The sequence below is a fragment of the Haliaeetus albicilla genome, chromosome 6 (assembly GCF_947461875.1).
Source record: "Haliaeetus albicilla chromosome 6, bHalAlb1.1, whole genome shotgun sequence".
Lineage (NCBI taxonomy): Eukaryota > Metazoa > Chordata > Aves > Accipitriformes > Accipitridae > Haliaeetus > Haliaeetus albicilla.
The window spans coordinates 19,738,262-19,753,043 of record NC_091488.1 but is presented as its reverse complement, the minus strand read 5'-3'; the positions used below and the strand labels follow the sequence as shown (position 1 = coordinate 19,753,043).

General features: G+C 40.5%; 1 protein-coding gene across 4 annotated transcripts in view; it reads right to left on the bottom strand.

Annotated features, from left to right (window-relative positions):
* The window catches only part of APP (amyloid beta precursor protein), a 233,384-nt gene that overhangs the window by 49,557 nt on the left and 169,045 nt on the right, over positions 1-14,782 (bottom strand). For all 4 annotated transcript variants that reach the window (XM_069785304.1, XM_069785306.1, XM_069785302.1 and 1 more), the window contains 2 exons: positions 4,714-4,842; positions 2,553-2,652 (listed from right to left, as the gene is read on the bottom strand). In XM_069785304.1, coding sequence (XP_069641405.1) covers positions 2,553-2,652; positions 4,714-4,842 — 229 coding nt within the window. The remainder of the gene's footprint in view (positions 1-2,552; positions 2,653-4,713; positions 4,843-14,782) is intronic.

The window sequence follows — 14,782 nt, the reverse complement described above, 5'->3', positions numbered from 1 at the left end:
TACTTGTTCAATTTAGGGAAACACTACCTTTGTCAGAGCTGTGTCTTCTAAAGTGAAGATTATTCATTCCTCGAGGTGAAAACTGTTCATGAAGAACTCTACAGTAAAGTGTGGAACTAGAAACCGAAAGTATAATGAACAAAAAACCTGAACTAAAACATTAGCCATCTAACTTGCACCCCAGCCTAAGAGAAGAACTATTTTCAACTATGCTTCCTTACGTGTAATTCATTATTCAGACACTGTGTGTGCAAGATGTTCTTACCTAGGTTATTTTTCAACCCTTTCACCGACTCAGACTTTTCTAAGTCAATGGTTCTAACAAAAGGTATTTAATGAAACATTTTTCTTCTTAATGAGAGTTGTAATATTCCTTGGGAATGTTACAAAGTGCAATTTTATTAGTATTTTACTTCTCCAGAGATTCTGCAGCTGTAACAGGTTTCCTTTTCCATGGATTTAGGAAGAGTACAGAGACTGAAAAATTCAATAATTTCAGAACAGAATTTGAAACAGACTGATCAGTGCTCAAAGCTAGAAGAATACTGTCTCCTTTAACAGATGGGAATGATCTCAACAAACTTTCATTAAAACCAATATGTCAAACCAAGTATACAGCCAATGTTATCAACAAGAAGAATGTTGATACTGAAAGAGAATAGGCTTTCTTCTCATTACTGAAAACTGTTTTATCTAGTACAACCCAGATCTGATAGTACTTTCTTTAATTTTTGCTGCCTGGTAACCCCCAGTGTGAGAACTTACTTTTCATTGCTTTAAACTCTGCAATGCTTTGAAGGGTTTTTAGTATATCCAAACCCACAAAAAAATCAAGGTACCGAAAAAGTACTCAAGAGACTGTGATAGATTTTTTTCTCTGAGATACCTTAGCTTCTCTCATCATATTACGAAATAATATCCTACTAATTGTAAGCTCTTTTTTCCCCTAAAAATTAGTATTACATTTGAGATTCTGAGAGTCAGATTTTTTAAACCACTTAGCAGTTAATAGACTTTTGCTCCCATACCACTGCACAGCCTCTGAAATTCCCATTCCATTTCAGTATTTAGGAGGGAGAAGACAATTTAGAAGAATGTCCTCACCAACAAGCATTAACATTACCAAGAATAGAAGAAATCGAAACTTCAAGCAAGAAACCCAAGGGAATGATAGCAGCGCAGAAAGAAAACAAACTGAGTATTTTGAAGACCTAGCAGTATCAGCATCTCCTTTGCTACAGAAATGATATGCTTTCAAACGACCAATACAGGTGGTTCCCCCCCCCCGGCTGTCTACAACTACAGACTGAGATTGTTGATTGTACCTTATAATTGTGGGACATAGAAACACATGGTGAAGGATAATTACTAACTCGGCTGTCTTTCTGTTTCCTCCCAACCCCTTCCCCAACTTCCTGATCTCATCCTCAGCCCTCTCAAAGCTACCTCACAAGTAGAAACACATCTCCTTCCTAACCTGTGCTTTGGGCAAATGAATCCACCACTACTCCCTGTCCATCTTCCCCCTGTGTCCTAAGTGCATCCTAATCCTTACCACAGTGGCACACCTCCGTCCCTTGTGTTTTAAAGAAATCAATAATTTATTTAGTCAGCTGAAGCTGGTTATTTGTGAAACTAATCCATTAACTGCCATTTGGCAGAGCATTACATCTTGCAACAGCTTTTTTAGCTGTTCCAAAGACAATGACCATCCCATCTCCAGCCTCTGCATTCAACCATGTATTATTTTTCTTGAAGCGGCACATTATCAACATCATGTCCAGTGCTGTGGCTATATCTGAAATTAATATAGGCTAACTGAAGTTGCCTTGCTGCAATAGCAGCACACAGCAGAGTCTGAGTGCTGTGATGGAGATCCCTCTGTTGCAGCAATGACACAGCCAAGGGCAGGAACGTGAACAGAAAGAAAGACCATTTTCCCTCACAGCTATCTGCTGTGACAGCACTCAAGGAAGATGCAAACATGGGACTGCTGCTACCTGACTGGTCCACAGCCCAGCCTGTGCGCTGGAAAAAAACATGAGGAGAGGAGATATCCATTTGACCAACTAATGAAGAAGTAAATGCATGACCACTAAGATACTGCCAAGCTGCACTTAGCGACTTCCAGTTGATACTTACACTCTTCTCAGATGCTTGGGTCTGTAACTAATTTTTTAGCTGGGAGATTTCCAAAATGTCTACATCAGATACTGTAAATACTTACCACGTAAATTAAATATCCAAACCCAGGAAGGATTTGCTAAATCTCATTGTCCATAGCTGCATCCCTATAGCATGGAGGCTGCAAATATAAATTAACCTATTTCATGGAAGACATTTACAACAATATGATGATGCCACTGCACGGGTTATACCGGATTTGCCTTCCAAGTATTCATTATAATTTAAGAACATTGGCAAGTTTACTCTCCTATTTTTCAGCTGGGACAGTATACCAATAGCAGAAGTAAGATGCTGTATTTTAGCTTTTGCTGGTAATTTCTCATCACAGAAATATTTCCCTTTTTCTGCATTAGCAGTTTGCATACCAACTTCATCCTGGATCTCCTCTGCCACAGCAGGCACATTGTAGAGGAAGGAGAGAGACTGGTTCATGCGTTCATATATCACACGTAGATGTGTCATAACCTAAGGAAATAAAAGTATTTTAAGGAGGGGAATACTACTGTTACTTTGAAATTATCACAAGTTTTATAGGTTATAGAGAGCAAGACAGTTTTCACTTGTGCTGGGTATAAGATTTCAGTATGCTCTAGGTATTGAAACTGTCAAATCCATTGCAAAATTCACCTCTCCCCTATAGCTGCTACAAAAAGAGTGCTCTAGATGCTCTTCCATAGCAACTACCTGAAATCCTAAGGGAGTGCAGTAATGTAAAGTAGGGGTTTACATTTGCTGTGAGGCAGAGAATGTACACAAGCAGCTGTTATGGCAGAAATCCACAGCCTCATTTACCCTTCAACACCATTTACATTTGCCCATATCCGTAAGTTTTCACATAACATGCAAACCAAGTGAGGCACAATGATTGCTGCACCAAAATGTTTCAGCTGTTTGGTTTTTTTTTTCTTTACCCTAATATTGCAAAAAGAAACATCTCTCTGAAAAAAGCTTCAATTTTCTTGGTGAAAACATTTGCAAGCATTTTCAGCTGGAAACAAAAATATTTCCACCCAGAAGCATTACTGCATTATCTCATGTGATCGCAACTCTACTGCCTCAGGTTCCTGCACACTGCTACCGGTTGAGTCATGACATCCCATGATATGGTCCCCCAGGGTACTCTCCACAAGTATCACCTCTCTTCAGTAGAAAGTGAAACTGAGGTGCATCTTAGAAGACTGACAGGGCAAATGACTTGCAGATAGCAATTTTAATGCAACAACGGTATGATTTCTTCAAACCCAACTATAGCATTTATGCTTTTGAACAAAATATTTTGTTTTCCACTTTTCACTAAAAAAAAAATTTCATGAACAGATCCTCCAACCTACATTCCCCCAGCCTTCTGACCAATTCAAGACGCAAAGATACTATAGAAATACTCATTCCTATGATGATATACTAAGCAATACACTGCACTTCTTATATTTAAATGTCAGTTTCCTTTCCTCACCTGTGCTGCCACACAATCTGTAGTCTGCAAAATTTCACTGGTTTTTGTTATTAAATAAACCAGTGTTTTAGAAACTAAGACATGTTAGATGCAAAAGGACATGCTTTAATGTTTAAGACAAGAGAAAGACAACCATCACTGCAGAGGACTGTTACAAGTGTGCATTTCTAACTCCAGCAACTTCAAGACAGCATGATCTCAATGTAGAAGTCTGGCTGGAATGGATGAGAAGCCTAATATGCAAATTGTGCCATTCAAGGAGGTATATGGTTTTGATTTGGCTTTTAGCAATGCCAGTCAGTTCCAAAACCGTGACTGGAACAATGCTTCCCATTGCATCCTGCAGAGGGAACAGCAGCAGATTCTGCAGATTACAGCACACTTTTTTTACAGTTTATCCTTTGTGCCTACAATTTTAATTGCTGTTTTGAAAACCAGCTACTTCTTCAATCTTTTTTTTTTTCCCCCTTTCTCACCCTCCATGATTTATGAAAGCAACATAAAAGCTGTTCCAAAACATACAACATTGAGGACTGCAGTAACATTCAGCAGTTAAAATACTATGAACTACAGTGCCTATTTTAAAAAAACATGTTAAACTCGAGTGCATTGCAGTAATCACATTTATAGATACTATAAGTACCGCTGCAATGACTATAGAAAGGTTGATTTCAGTCAGATGGCTACACCACTTCTGGTTCTGCAACTTCAGCTGAGGGAAGCACAACCATGTATGGTTGCTAAATCTATTACTGACATTTTTCCAGGGGTATTATTTACCAAAGCACTAATAAAGGTTCTGGGCATTAATGCTGTGGAGGGCTCCTCAGGAAACGCCCATGACTGACTCACTGACTGGACAGACAGAAAACATGATTTTCAGTTCTTCTCAGAAGACAAATTATACCCACCCTACTCCTACATCACTACATCTTTGGTTGGAAAGCGGATTATTTTATATTGCATGTAAAGCTGTCAGAAAGGAGTCAGGTATTTTTTAAAGAAATAGATTGACAGAAACGTCACAATGGTTATGAACAAACATGACCCCATTAGCCCTCAGTGGGGATTACCTGAGATCTGATTTGGGCAGCTTTCTTTGGGTCTACCATGCGGACATGTTCAAAGTGTTTGAGAGTATGCTGTCTGTCTTTCTGCTCAGCACGCACATACTTCTTCAGCATGTTGAATACGTGACGAGGCTGCAGGGAAGAAATAGGGAAAAAAATCAGTTTAGAATAACACATGTTTTAGTTCCTTGTACTGGAGATGTATCCCAAACGAAAAGCACTTGGTCAGCCAATGCCTGCAGCTATCTTCTGAAGGCAGGTCTGACAACCGTAAGGAGCATCCGCTCACTCAACCCATTCAGCAGGATGCACCATTAAACAGTAGCTGTAGGTAGTAGATAAGGTCCCTGGGGAGGGTATTCAGATTTCCTCCCTGACCATAAGGGGAAGTTTGGTTGTTGCATTTTCTTGTCTAACTGCTACACTATTGACCCAACAAGACAGCAAGTGCCACCTTAGCATGCTAGTTAATGGGTACCCAACATCAATTTCTTTTGGGCTTTCCTTCCATTCTCTCCATCTACTTCTCCTCTCCCCGAACTCAGGAAACCCCCATGATCCAAGCTCCCAGTTTTGCAACCTTCACCACCACCAGGCAAATCCTTCCCAGAAGATCCCCTGAAACACGGACTCCATCGGAAGCATTTCAAAGATTCCCCACATACGCTCTACTATGCTGAATACTCAACCAGCACCAACATCTGTCAACTACAGTTAAACTTTAGCAACAAAAAAGACTACAACCGGTAAATTTTTTCAACAGTAAACTGAACATACACATTCAGATTCAAATCAGAAAGTAACCTGCCCAACAGCTGCACAGAAGACCATGTGAAAGCAGTACTCTAAGCCAAGGAATAACCGTCAGACTTCAGTGCAAAATTTAAAAAAAAAAAAAGAACAAACAAACAAAAAATCCCACAAAAAGCTCCTGTCCTGTCACTACTGCTATGCCACCAGGGGGAAAAGAAAGAGGAAAGGAACCACTCAGCTGAGGTACAGAAGGTACACATTCAGAATACACAACTGACTGAAAAGTCGTAAGAAGAAAGAGCCACCTACTTGGTTCTTCTCAGCTTGGGTGCCAGATTTTACAAAAGCCTTAGTCTATGTACATATTGCAGGTGATTTTAAATTAGTAAAACCTATTAAATATATGCTTTAAGGCATATTACTGAACCCAGACAAAGGAAAGGTCTGTAGCTGAAGAGAACGTGAAAATATACACAGACTGATAATAGAGCAGTGAAGACTAAGAAATGCGTAAGTTCTATGTACTTTCCTACACAGTGCCAAAACAGGGAAGTGTTCTCTAGCATTCAGCTAAGACACTCATTTTTAACTCAGTGTTTATGATGGATTCTGGAAATCCTCCCCCCACCAACTCTGCTTGTGCTGTTGGCTTGTGCATCCAACCTGAAGTTGCTGAGCAGCAAAAAGCATGAAGCTGAGGCAGGTGAGAAGAAAGGGAAAGGTGACCTTACTGTGCAGTAGATTAAAGAATGAGCAGAAGTGGTGAACAGCTGGCCTGGGCACTGGCAGGGATACAGGGAAGAGAGCAGGGAAGTGACAAAATAAGTGTCAGAGGCTCCGTGCACAGCTTTCCGAAGCAGGAAGAACCGTGGGCGAAGTTGAAGTTTTAAGACTTAAATTCATGGACAAATATAGAACCTAAACCAATTTAACATTTACACAAGAGATGAATACTAAGCTTTGGAAGATTTAAGAATCACTTCAGCTTAGAGAAGCAACAGATTTAAAAATGTCTGAAGAAAATAAACCAAAGGTTATTTGAAGAAGATTTGTCAGACAGAAACAGAGAGATGTGAACCCATTCCCTGCCAGAGGATTAAATTTTGTGGCTCCATGACTGAAAATTCATTCATGAGGAAAATAACCCCAAGCCCCCAAAGCCAAGCACCCTGGGATGAAGTTGCAAGAAACTGTGGACAAATGCTGGAAAGTAAGTAATTCTCACAACATTGTGGTAATGGCCAAACTGAAACGTCAGCTGTAAAGCTTTATAGGAACAAAGGCTAGAAGACCAGAAAGTTTGACAACAACAAGAAAATTTCAAAAACAGAAAATGTCATTCCTGACAATTCAGCTTTCCTTGCCCCCAGAACACATCAAGATAGCAGGTTAGGGCAGACTAGACAGAAAAGGATTAATTTCTATTTCTTCAAGAGATATTCCAATTTAAGTGTCATGTCTAACACCAGAAGGGCATAGTTCTTGTTTTCTCTTAGTGTGTTTGTATCCACTGCAATATGTCAATGAAACTTCTACGTTAAGAGTCACAAGCAGACATGTTAATAGGATAACAACCTTGCAAATACTTGTCAAATACCACTAACAGTGGTAGTCACTTGGGTAAATTGGTAGCCCACCTTCAGTGCCTTTTCTAACATTGACAAATGTCCAAACTTATCACTATAAAGGACAAATGGATACACATGCCTCTAGCATGTCTGGCCAAGAAATATCCCTCTGATGGCAGCAGAAAACCATAATTCTGGCCCCCACCTGTACCAACCAATATCGCAGCTATTAAGAGTAACTGTTCTTCTGCTCGAGGGAGAGGATATAGAGGGTACACACCACGGGGTACTCTGTGGTTTTGCCTGTGGGACCACAGAGAGGACGTGAGGAAGTGGGATGCAAAACCCACCTTGACCCTAGAGGCACAGGTACGCGAGTCGCAAGTTTAGGACAATGCAGAAAGGATATTAAATGCAAGGTGTTTCATTACAGAGGCAGAGACTTTGCTTTTTCTCAAGAAAAAAAAAAAAAGCTAGAAACTTGCTGTATGTATACAAGCCTAGAGAGTTTCAGTGTTTTGTTTTTAAAACTAGCCATACAAACATTTTAATCCTACTGATCTCCTATTGCCTAAAAGCTTGTGACATTACTCTAACAACAGGTGATTCAAAGCTAAGAAGTCCTTGTGAAGCATTCAGGCACCTCACACAGATGCACAAGGCTTTCTCAGTCAGCAAGGCACCGCACTACACACAAGTTCCTAGAGTGGATGCAGGCACCTATGGAAATGACAGGATTCCCTGAATGTAATGTTGAGACCTGAGATAGATATGTACCCAGGCTCCCCTGAAGTGGAAGCTGAAATGGATTAGAAGTCTTAGCACATAGATTTGTTATTGCACAAACTTTCTTTATTGTGACCTTCAGGAAACGTGCCCGGCCTCAATCGTTAAGGTTAATACGGTGTGTCTTTTCTACACTGACCAAAAAAACCCCAAAAGGCAGCAGTATCCCCTTAACATCTGATGTACACTAAAACAGCCCTGCTTCCACCCTGAAGTCCCAGTCACACTGGATCAGGTCAGACCTCCAACCTTCCTAACAACTTTGCAATGCTACTGCCGCATGGCTTCAGGGTTGTGGCTGAAGGCGAAACGGCCAGAGCTGGTGATGGGCAATGACAGCCCTCCACTGGGCTTTGCATACCCGAGTGTGACAGTTACCGTAAGCGAGGACCAAGTTCTACTATTAGACAGTAATAAATAAATAAATAGACCATTTTCTCCACAATGCCTAAAACTGTAGGCCTACTGCTTGCAGAGTTATAACAAATTTCCGGATCAGCAAAAGTACCTCACCCCAAGTCCCACCTCTGTATTGCATTTCATACACATTTTCTTTTAAATATCATTATTGAGTGAACTGGTTCTGCTTAAAAATCCCACCCATGCAGGCACTTTTTGCAGAGATACTTTCAGCAGGATTCACCCCCAAATCTAGTACACCAAGCAGTGATATGAACTCTTGTGATGGGAGAGTAGAAGGGCCACAATGAACAGTCAAGCACAGAGGTGAGGGAAGGCTCCACAGGCTGAGGAGATGCAGCCAGACCCTGTGTCTGAACCTATTATATTCACAACTGTCTACTACTTCTACCCTAGGCAGGAACCTTCAGATTAAATTATAAATAAAAGAGGTGCTATTATCAGCTAAATTAAGTTCCCGAGGCCTCAGCTCTTACACTGTTTATGGCAGAAGAACAAACGGCTGACATATCCCAAGGCCAGCTTGGCACCTCTTGCTCTTCATAAATAATGTACCAACCACCAAACTTCATTAAAAAATTCTGGGTTCAGCACTTGAAATTCTGCTGCATGTTCTGCCAGGGAAAACTCAGTGTGCTCACATCTGTAGTCACCTTAATAAAAAACCATCTCAGAGTATCTAACTTGTATCAACCACCAGGGGCTACCTAAGCCTCATGCAGGCTATTTGCAGTTGTCTGTACTTGTTTTGTTGGCTTGGGTTTTTTCAGTCTTCCTCTGAAAGCGATCATGATACTGCCAACACGACTTCCGTTATCCCCATGTTTTTAGTTACCCTGGCCAACGCTGCTGGCGACTGTCATTTATCCAGTGAAAAGAATGGCCAGTGACTTCTTAGGCAACAGGATCCAGCACCAAATTCATAATGTGTTTTATTTCATTAGCAATGCTGTTTAGTTAGGAATAATATTGCCTACTGAGTACTCCAAAACCATGGACTGGCTGGCAAGAAGCTTAAATCCAGTCTCATGGCACACACCCACTAGTGAGGCAAATGCAGAAAAAAAAGACATGAACACATCTAATAAGGTGCGCAGCAGGCAATGCAGGGTGAAGCAGTATGAATGTGACCATTACATGCTGCTTCCAACTATTTCAAGCACACACTGTCATGCTGTTTGCTCCCATAAAACTCATTCCAAAGCTCCCACTTCTCAGCAGATTCAAACACCTGTTTTTTATCTAAAACTGAGCACAGATCTATCATAGCCCTTTTACAAGCTATCGTGACAGGCCAACAGACATACTCATCTCTGCGGGTATTTTAGTTGTTAGTTTAAAATCCTGTTTATGCTGGAGAATGTTGTCAAAATATTATTTTATATAGTTTTCATATGTTGGGACTTGCATGCATTCAACACATTTGGTACAAAGTAGACAGGTTCACAGACTACGTATGTGGTGTATATAGACTACCTAGGCTGACAAAGCACCATTAAAAAGCTAATTTTCTACCTAAAACTGTAGAGAATATGCCTTGTCTCTTATTTGGAAGACAATTCTTTCTGTGAATATATACATATATATGTATGCACCAGGGCAGAGTTAAGGACCTGTACTGCAACTCCCTGGTTTGAAAGCTTAACCAGGCAGTCCTGACAGCTGGGTAACAAGTTTCCAGCTGTACAAGGCACAAGCCCCAACGAAGCAGAAAATGCTGATGGCTTCTTGGCTACCTGGTGGCGATTTTCAGCCCCACTGACTCTGTAATCCAGTGCCTTTATTTCAGGTGGCATCAGCATCAAGATAAAAGTCACTCCCATAAAGGAATCACATATGAGATCTAAAATGCCCAAAAATCAGTTTCTAGCAAGTAATATATATATACATAAATATGAATATATATGCATGCAGATGCCCCTCCATGAACTCTACATTAAACCTAGTCTACTATTTCAGATTTTAAGGGAGTGATGAAACAGTGCAATTTCATTGAGCTTGGAAAATGGAAACATCAAAGGTGGTTTGGATTGCTACAAATATAACTTACACTTTCCTCATGGAAATACAAAATACTTACTACAGAGAAACAATACAAAAATCATAGTAAAGCAGTTCTGTGTATTTAAAATACAACTTCCCAGCTCTGTGCCATGGAACTTCCATGGGAAATTCTGAGCTGGCTTGTCATTTTGATCAAATTTCTCCCTAAATCAGAGAGGAAAGTTTCACAATGCTGTATTGTGCTATTTAATCTTGCCTTTAGAGAAAAATCAATCACCAGTCGTTTCTGATTACTGCTCTTGAAACGTGCAACAATTGCTTCTTTTCATTCACTTATTAGGAATACCTTGTATACTGTATTAGGTATATATTTTACCTGCTGTGTTATTAACTTGTGGGTCAAGTCTGACACAGGAGTAGTAGTTCCTTTTAGGAACATTCAAGAAAGGCTAGCTTGGATGAATACAAAACTTTTACTCATGGGTGAGACACAAGCAAAGCCCCAGCCAGCTACCTTTCATGTGGAGTTAAAGATGCCTTCTCATAATTTCTGCTAATTTATAAAACATGTTACCTTACACAGCACAAATACATGGCTATAATGGTACTCAAAACTTCCCTTTTCCTACCCTCCCAAGGACTTTTCCTGGGGCAGAATAAAATGGAAACAGTATTTGATTCAATCTCATTATTTGCTTTTCAGGATTTGAACTTACTCAACTTTGACAAATTAAGACAAATTTTATTTCTGCTTACTCTTTTAAAACTTTGCATTTTAGATATAATGAACCTGCCAGGGTTTTGCAGAACTTAATACCCATCTGGATTGCCTCTTCTGTCTTTAGTTCACTTGTACAAAAAACCTATCGGCAAGCCTAGGTGTATGACTACACCATATGCTCAAGCCCACAGACTGGGGAAAAAACAAGACAGTCTGGTTTTGTTCACATAAAAGCCTCAGAAGCTGCTGGAAAATGGAGTTAGGTAACCACATTTCTTGAAGTCTGACTTGGTGTAAAAGCAGAGCTGAAATCCATGCTATTTCACAAAATCCTAAAAAACTAAGTGCTTGTGAGAAACTCCACAGCTGTTAAGTTTATGTGTTTGGAGGAGCAGAGCTAGATGGTGGAGTATTAGAGCTGGACTGCTCTTTCCTACTGCACAGGAGGATTTTTATTACTAGATCAGCAGCAACACTTTGACCTGCCTCCAACTGCGTATTTCCACAGCAACCTCATTGGACTTGGGAAAGGCTTTGAGCTTCCCGAATGCAGAGGCACTGAGTAAGGGCTCCTCTGCAGATCCCTCTTCCATGTCCAAATAGCCAAACTTGACTAGTTTCAGCCTGCACTGTGCTCTCTCTGTATAAACGAACACTGCTCCCATAGCACAACAGGTACCAGAGCGAATTCTGAAGGCAACAAGATAAAAAGCATGGCAAAAACCATTTAAATGGATTAATGTACATGGCTAGGGTTGATCTTAATGATCCTGCTCTGTTCAGCAATAATTTACATTTCAGTAAATAGTGCCAAATTAGAAAGAAGTATTTTAAACTGATTTTAATGATTATACGCTCACTTTAAACTATGTGCAAAGTAAGGAGGTTAATTAATTACCTTTCAAAGTTTTCCTGTATGTTTTCTTGCTCTGAAAGCTTTTATTTCACCACTAGGAGCTGGTTCTTTTCTGCTTCTCTTTACCCCCTGCTACCAGCTTCCCACAGAGAACGTGCCTTTCTTACCAACAAAGATTAAACAAGGAGACAGAAATCCAGCAAAATTTGACATGCATGTGAAAGAGGGAATATAAGCAAATTACAGAATCAATCTGCTCAGAGAATGATGCATTTGAATTCCACTATTTAACTTGCAAAATGAAGGGGAAAATTTCCAACTGTTTTAAAAACTAGAGGCATATTGGTTCCAGCTGCCACTAACCCTCCTTTTCATCAAGCAGGATGAAACAATACAGTATTTTGACACTGGATACTGAACAGCTGCACCCCATTTTCAAAGGCAACAAAGTATAGCAGCACAGTTAAGCTGCATCAGGAATGAGGATCAAATTTAAGTTTTGGGGCAGCCTGCATGACAGTGCTTCTGAGAACAATGGTATAAATATTTGGTTTTGCTCAAATTTATTTTCTAGTAGACCTTGAAGCTATGCAATTTTATCTCTGTACGCTCCTTGCCTCCCTTGCTGCCCAGAGCGGTACTCTGAAGCACACCTCTGACACTGGCATTGGGTGACCATGTGCATAATACCTGAAAAAACCCTGCAAGTTAAAGTTTTTGGTCTGGTGCAGAATCTATTTGTAAGGAATTCCCAGACTTCTGTAGTTTTAGGTAGAACGGCACTGAAAACAGTTGATTTTCTAGGCATGTACAAGAACGTAACGACTACCCTACTGGCCCAGATGAAAGGTTCCCCTAGTCCCATATCTTGCTATCCTACAAGGAAAGCCTCCTCCAAAGGAGCAAGTAAGTAAATGATGATACTTCTCCCCACACAGTTGTCCAGCTTCCCCCTACCCATAGCTCAGGGACTCTCCGAGCCAGAGGAAGTTTCTCTTCAGCTCTTCTGAAGAGCCTACCCCTTGAACACCAGCACCACATAATCTGTATACATACAGAAAACAGGAATTCCCAGTGGATCAGGATTTTGTCACTCATGGAGAACCGTGCATTACATCCATGATCAGTCTGTTGACACCAGGAGTGCCAGACTCACTGTTCTCCTGTGATAACTGATCTGCAGGCAAAGGCTGGTCAAGGATTTCTAGACATCCAAGAGTAAAATGAAATCCTGCTACTTTGAGTGGTCTGCCAGAAGTCAAAAAAATCTTTGGAAATGTTCAAATTCAAGTACAGGGCAGTATGTCCAAGTGATTAAACAGCACATGGAAAATACTTTTTGCACACACACATCTATATACATATCTATACAACTTCCTAGCTGTCTGCAGAAGACATCCACTTCAATAAAAAAGCCTAACTTATTTTTCAATTTAAACCCAAATACTGTCCTTACAACTTAAGAGAAAGAGACTCCATCACTTTAAATATTCAGAATCTACTTTTGTAGTAAACACACTAATAGCAAACCATGTAATTCAAAGCAGGCTGTGGAAGGGGGTTCTTAAGAATATTTTTTGAGAACTCCAAAAAAGCCTCCCTTTTGAAAGATTACTTAACAAGCCATCAAAAAGGTCATGGCTTACTCTCCCAAAGACAACACAACTGCATCAAATGTACTAGGGAAGTTTGCTAGGGTATCAGAGTTGAATTTTCCATTAATCCCATTTTCTCTTTGTCTAGGCAGCCAAAGTTTAGATTCACAGTGTATTCAGATTTCTGGCTCCATATCCTGCAAAGCAGTTAGCGGACTGGATTCATTCATTAGGCCATTCAGCTATAATCCATCACTCCTCAGGTTTCACCCTCTGCCCCACAATATAAGCAGACAAATCCTCCTGTTGAATTCAAGGTCAGTTTTTTCATTTGGCACACATGTGACCAGCAGTTCAGAGGCACATGCCTGAACTATCAGTAACTTCAGAGCACACAACCAAAAAATGCTGAGGCAAGGACAATACCACAACCAAGACTGGCAAAGGAATTGTTTAAAGACATTATTCTTTAAACTGTTCACCCCCATTAGTTTTGAGATGAGTCCCCATTTGGTAGCACCTTCAGCTAATGTTACCTCTGTGTTTGCTGCCTGCTCCTTTCAGAATGATTAGCTTTTGTAGAGACACAATATACAATGCACCTTACCAGTACCTTCAAAACTTACTTCTACCGGAGTCATGTATCAGTGTTCTTTGACATAGCCTTTCAGGCCTGATGCTCTCCCACTGATGCAGTAAATGTATTATTAATTTAAATGTCCTGAGAGCTGACTACAAGCAACCCAACCATAAAATGCAGGTTTTTCTGTTCCCAAAGTTGGTGTTAACGTTTTTGCCCCTTCATGTTCTGCACCCAAAGTTCACTTTTTTTTTTTTGCAGTGGAGATGTCATCTGTGTTCCACAAGCACGAAAGGTGGAGTTCCCTTGTGCTAGTAACGAAGCTGCACATTTTGGCAGCTCTAGAGTCCATTCTGCTGTTATGAGTGGTCCCCATCTTCACCTTCCACAACCTCACATACCTGCAGAACCAAGCTGTCAGCCTAATGCACACACAACTTGAAATCAAATTATTTTTCTGGGATACTTTTCAGACAGGATTACACATTTGCATGAGGCTCAACATTACAGCAACAGCTGTTTGGCTAAAGCCAAATGTGAAATCATATCTTAGGAGAACTACCCAAAACCACACCACAAGACAGTGAACACAACCTGCAGCCAGTCCATGCACTCACCTCATCTCACTCTCAGTTCTGAGCCGCAGACTCCAGTTTCCTAAAGGAAGCTGCAACCCTGCCTGTAACTTGCTAATCTGTCTGCTAATGAATCGAAGCCATTCACTACCCTCACAACAGTCAGAGGTTACAATATGCATCTCACACTCAGACCAGACAACACCTTTTACCA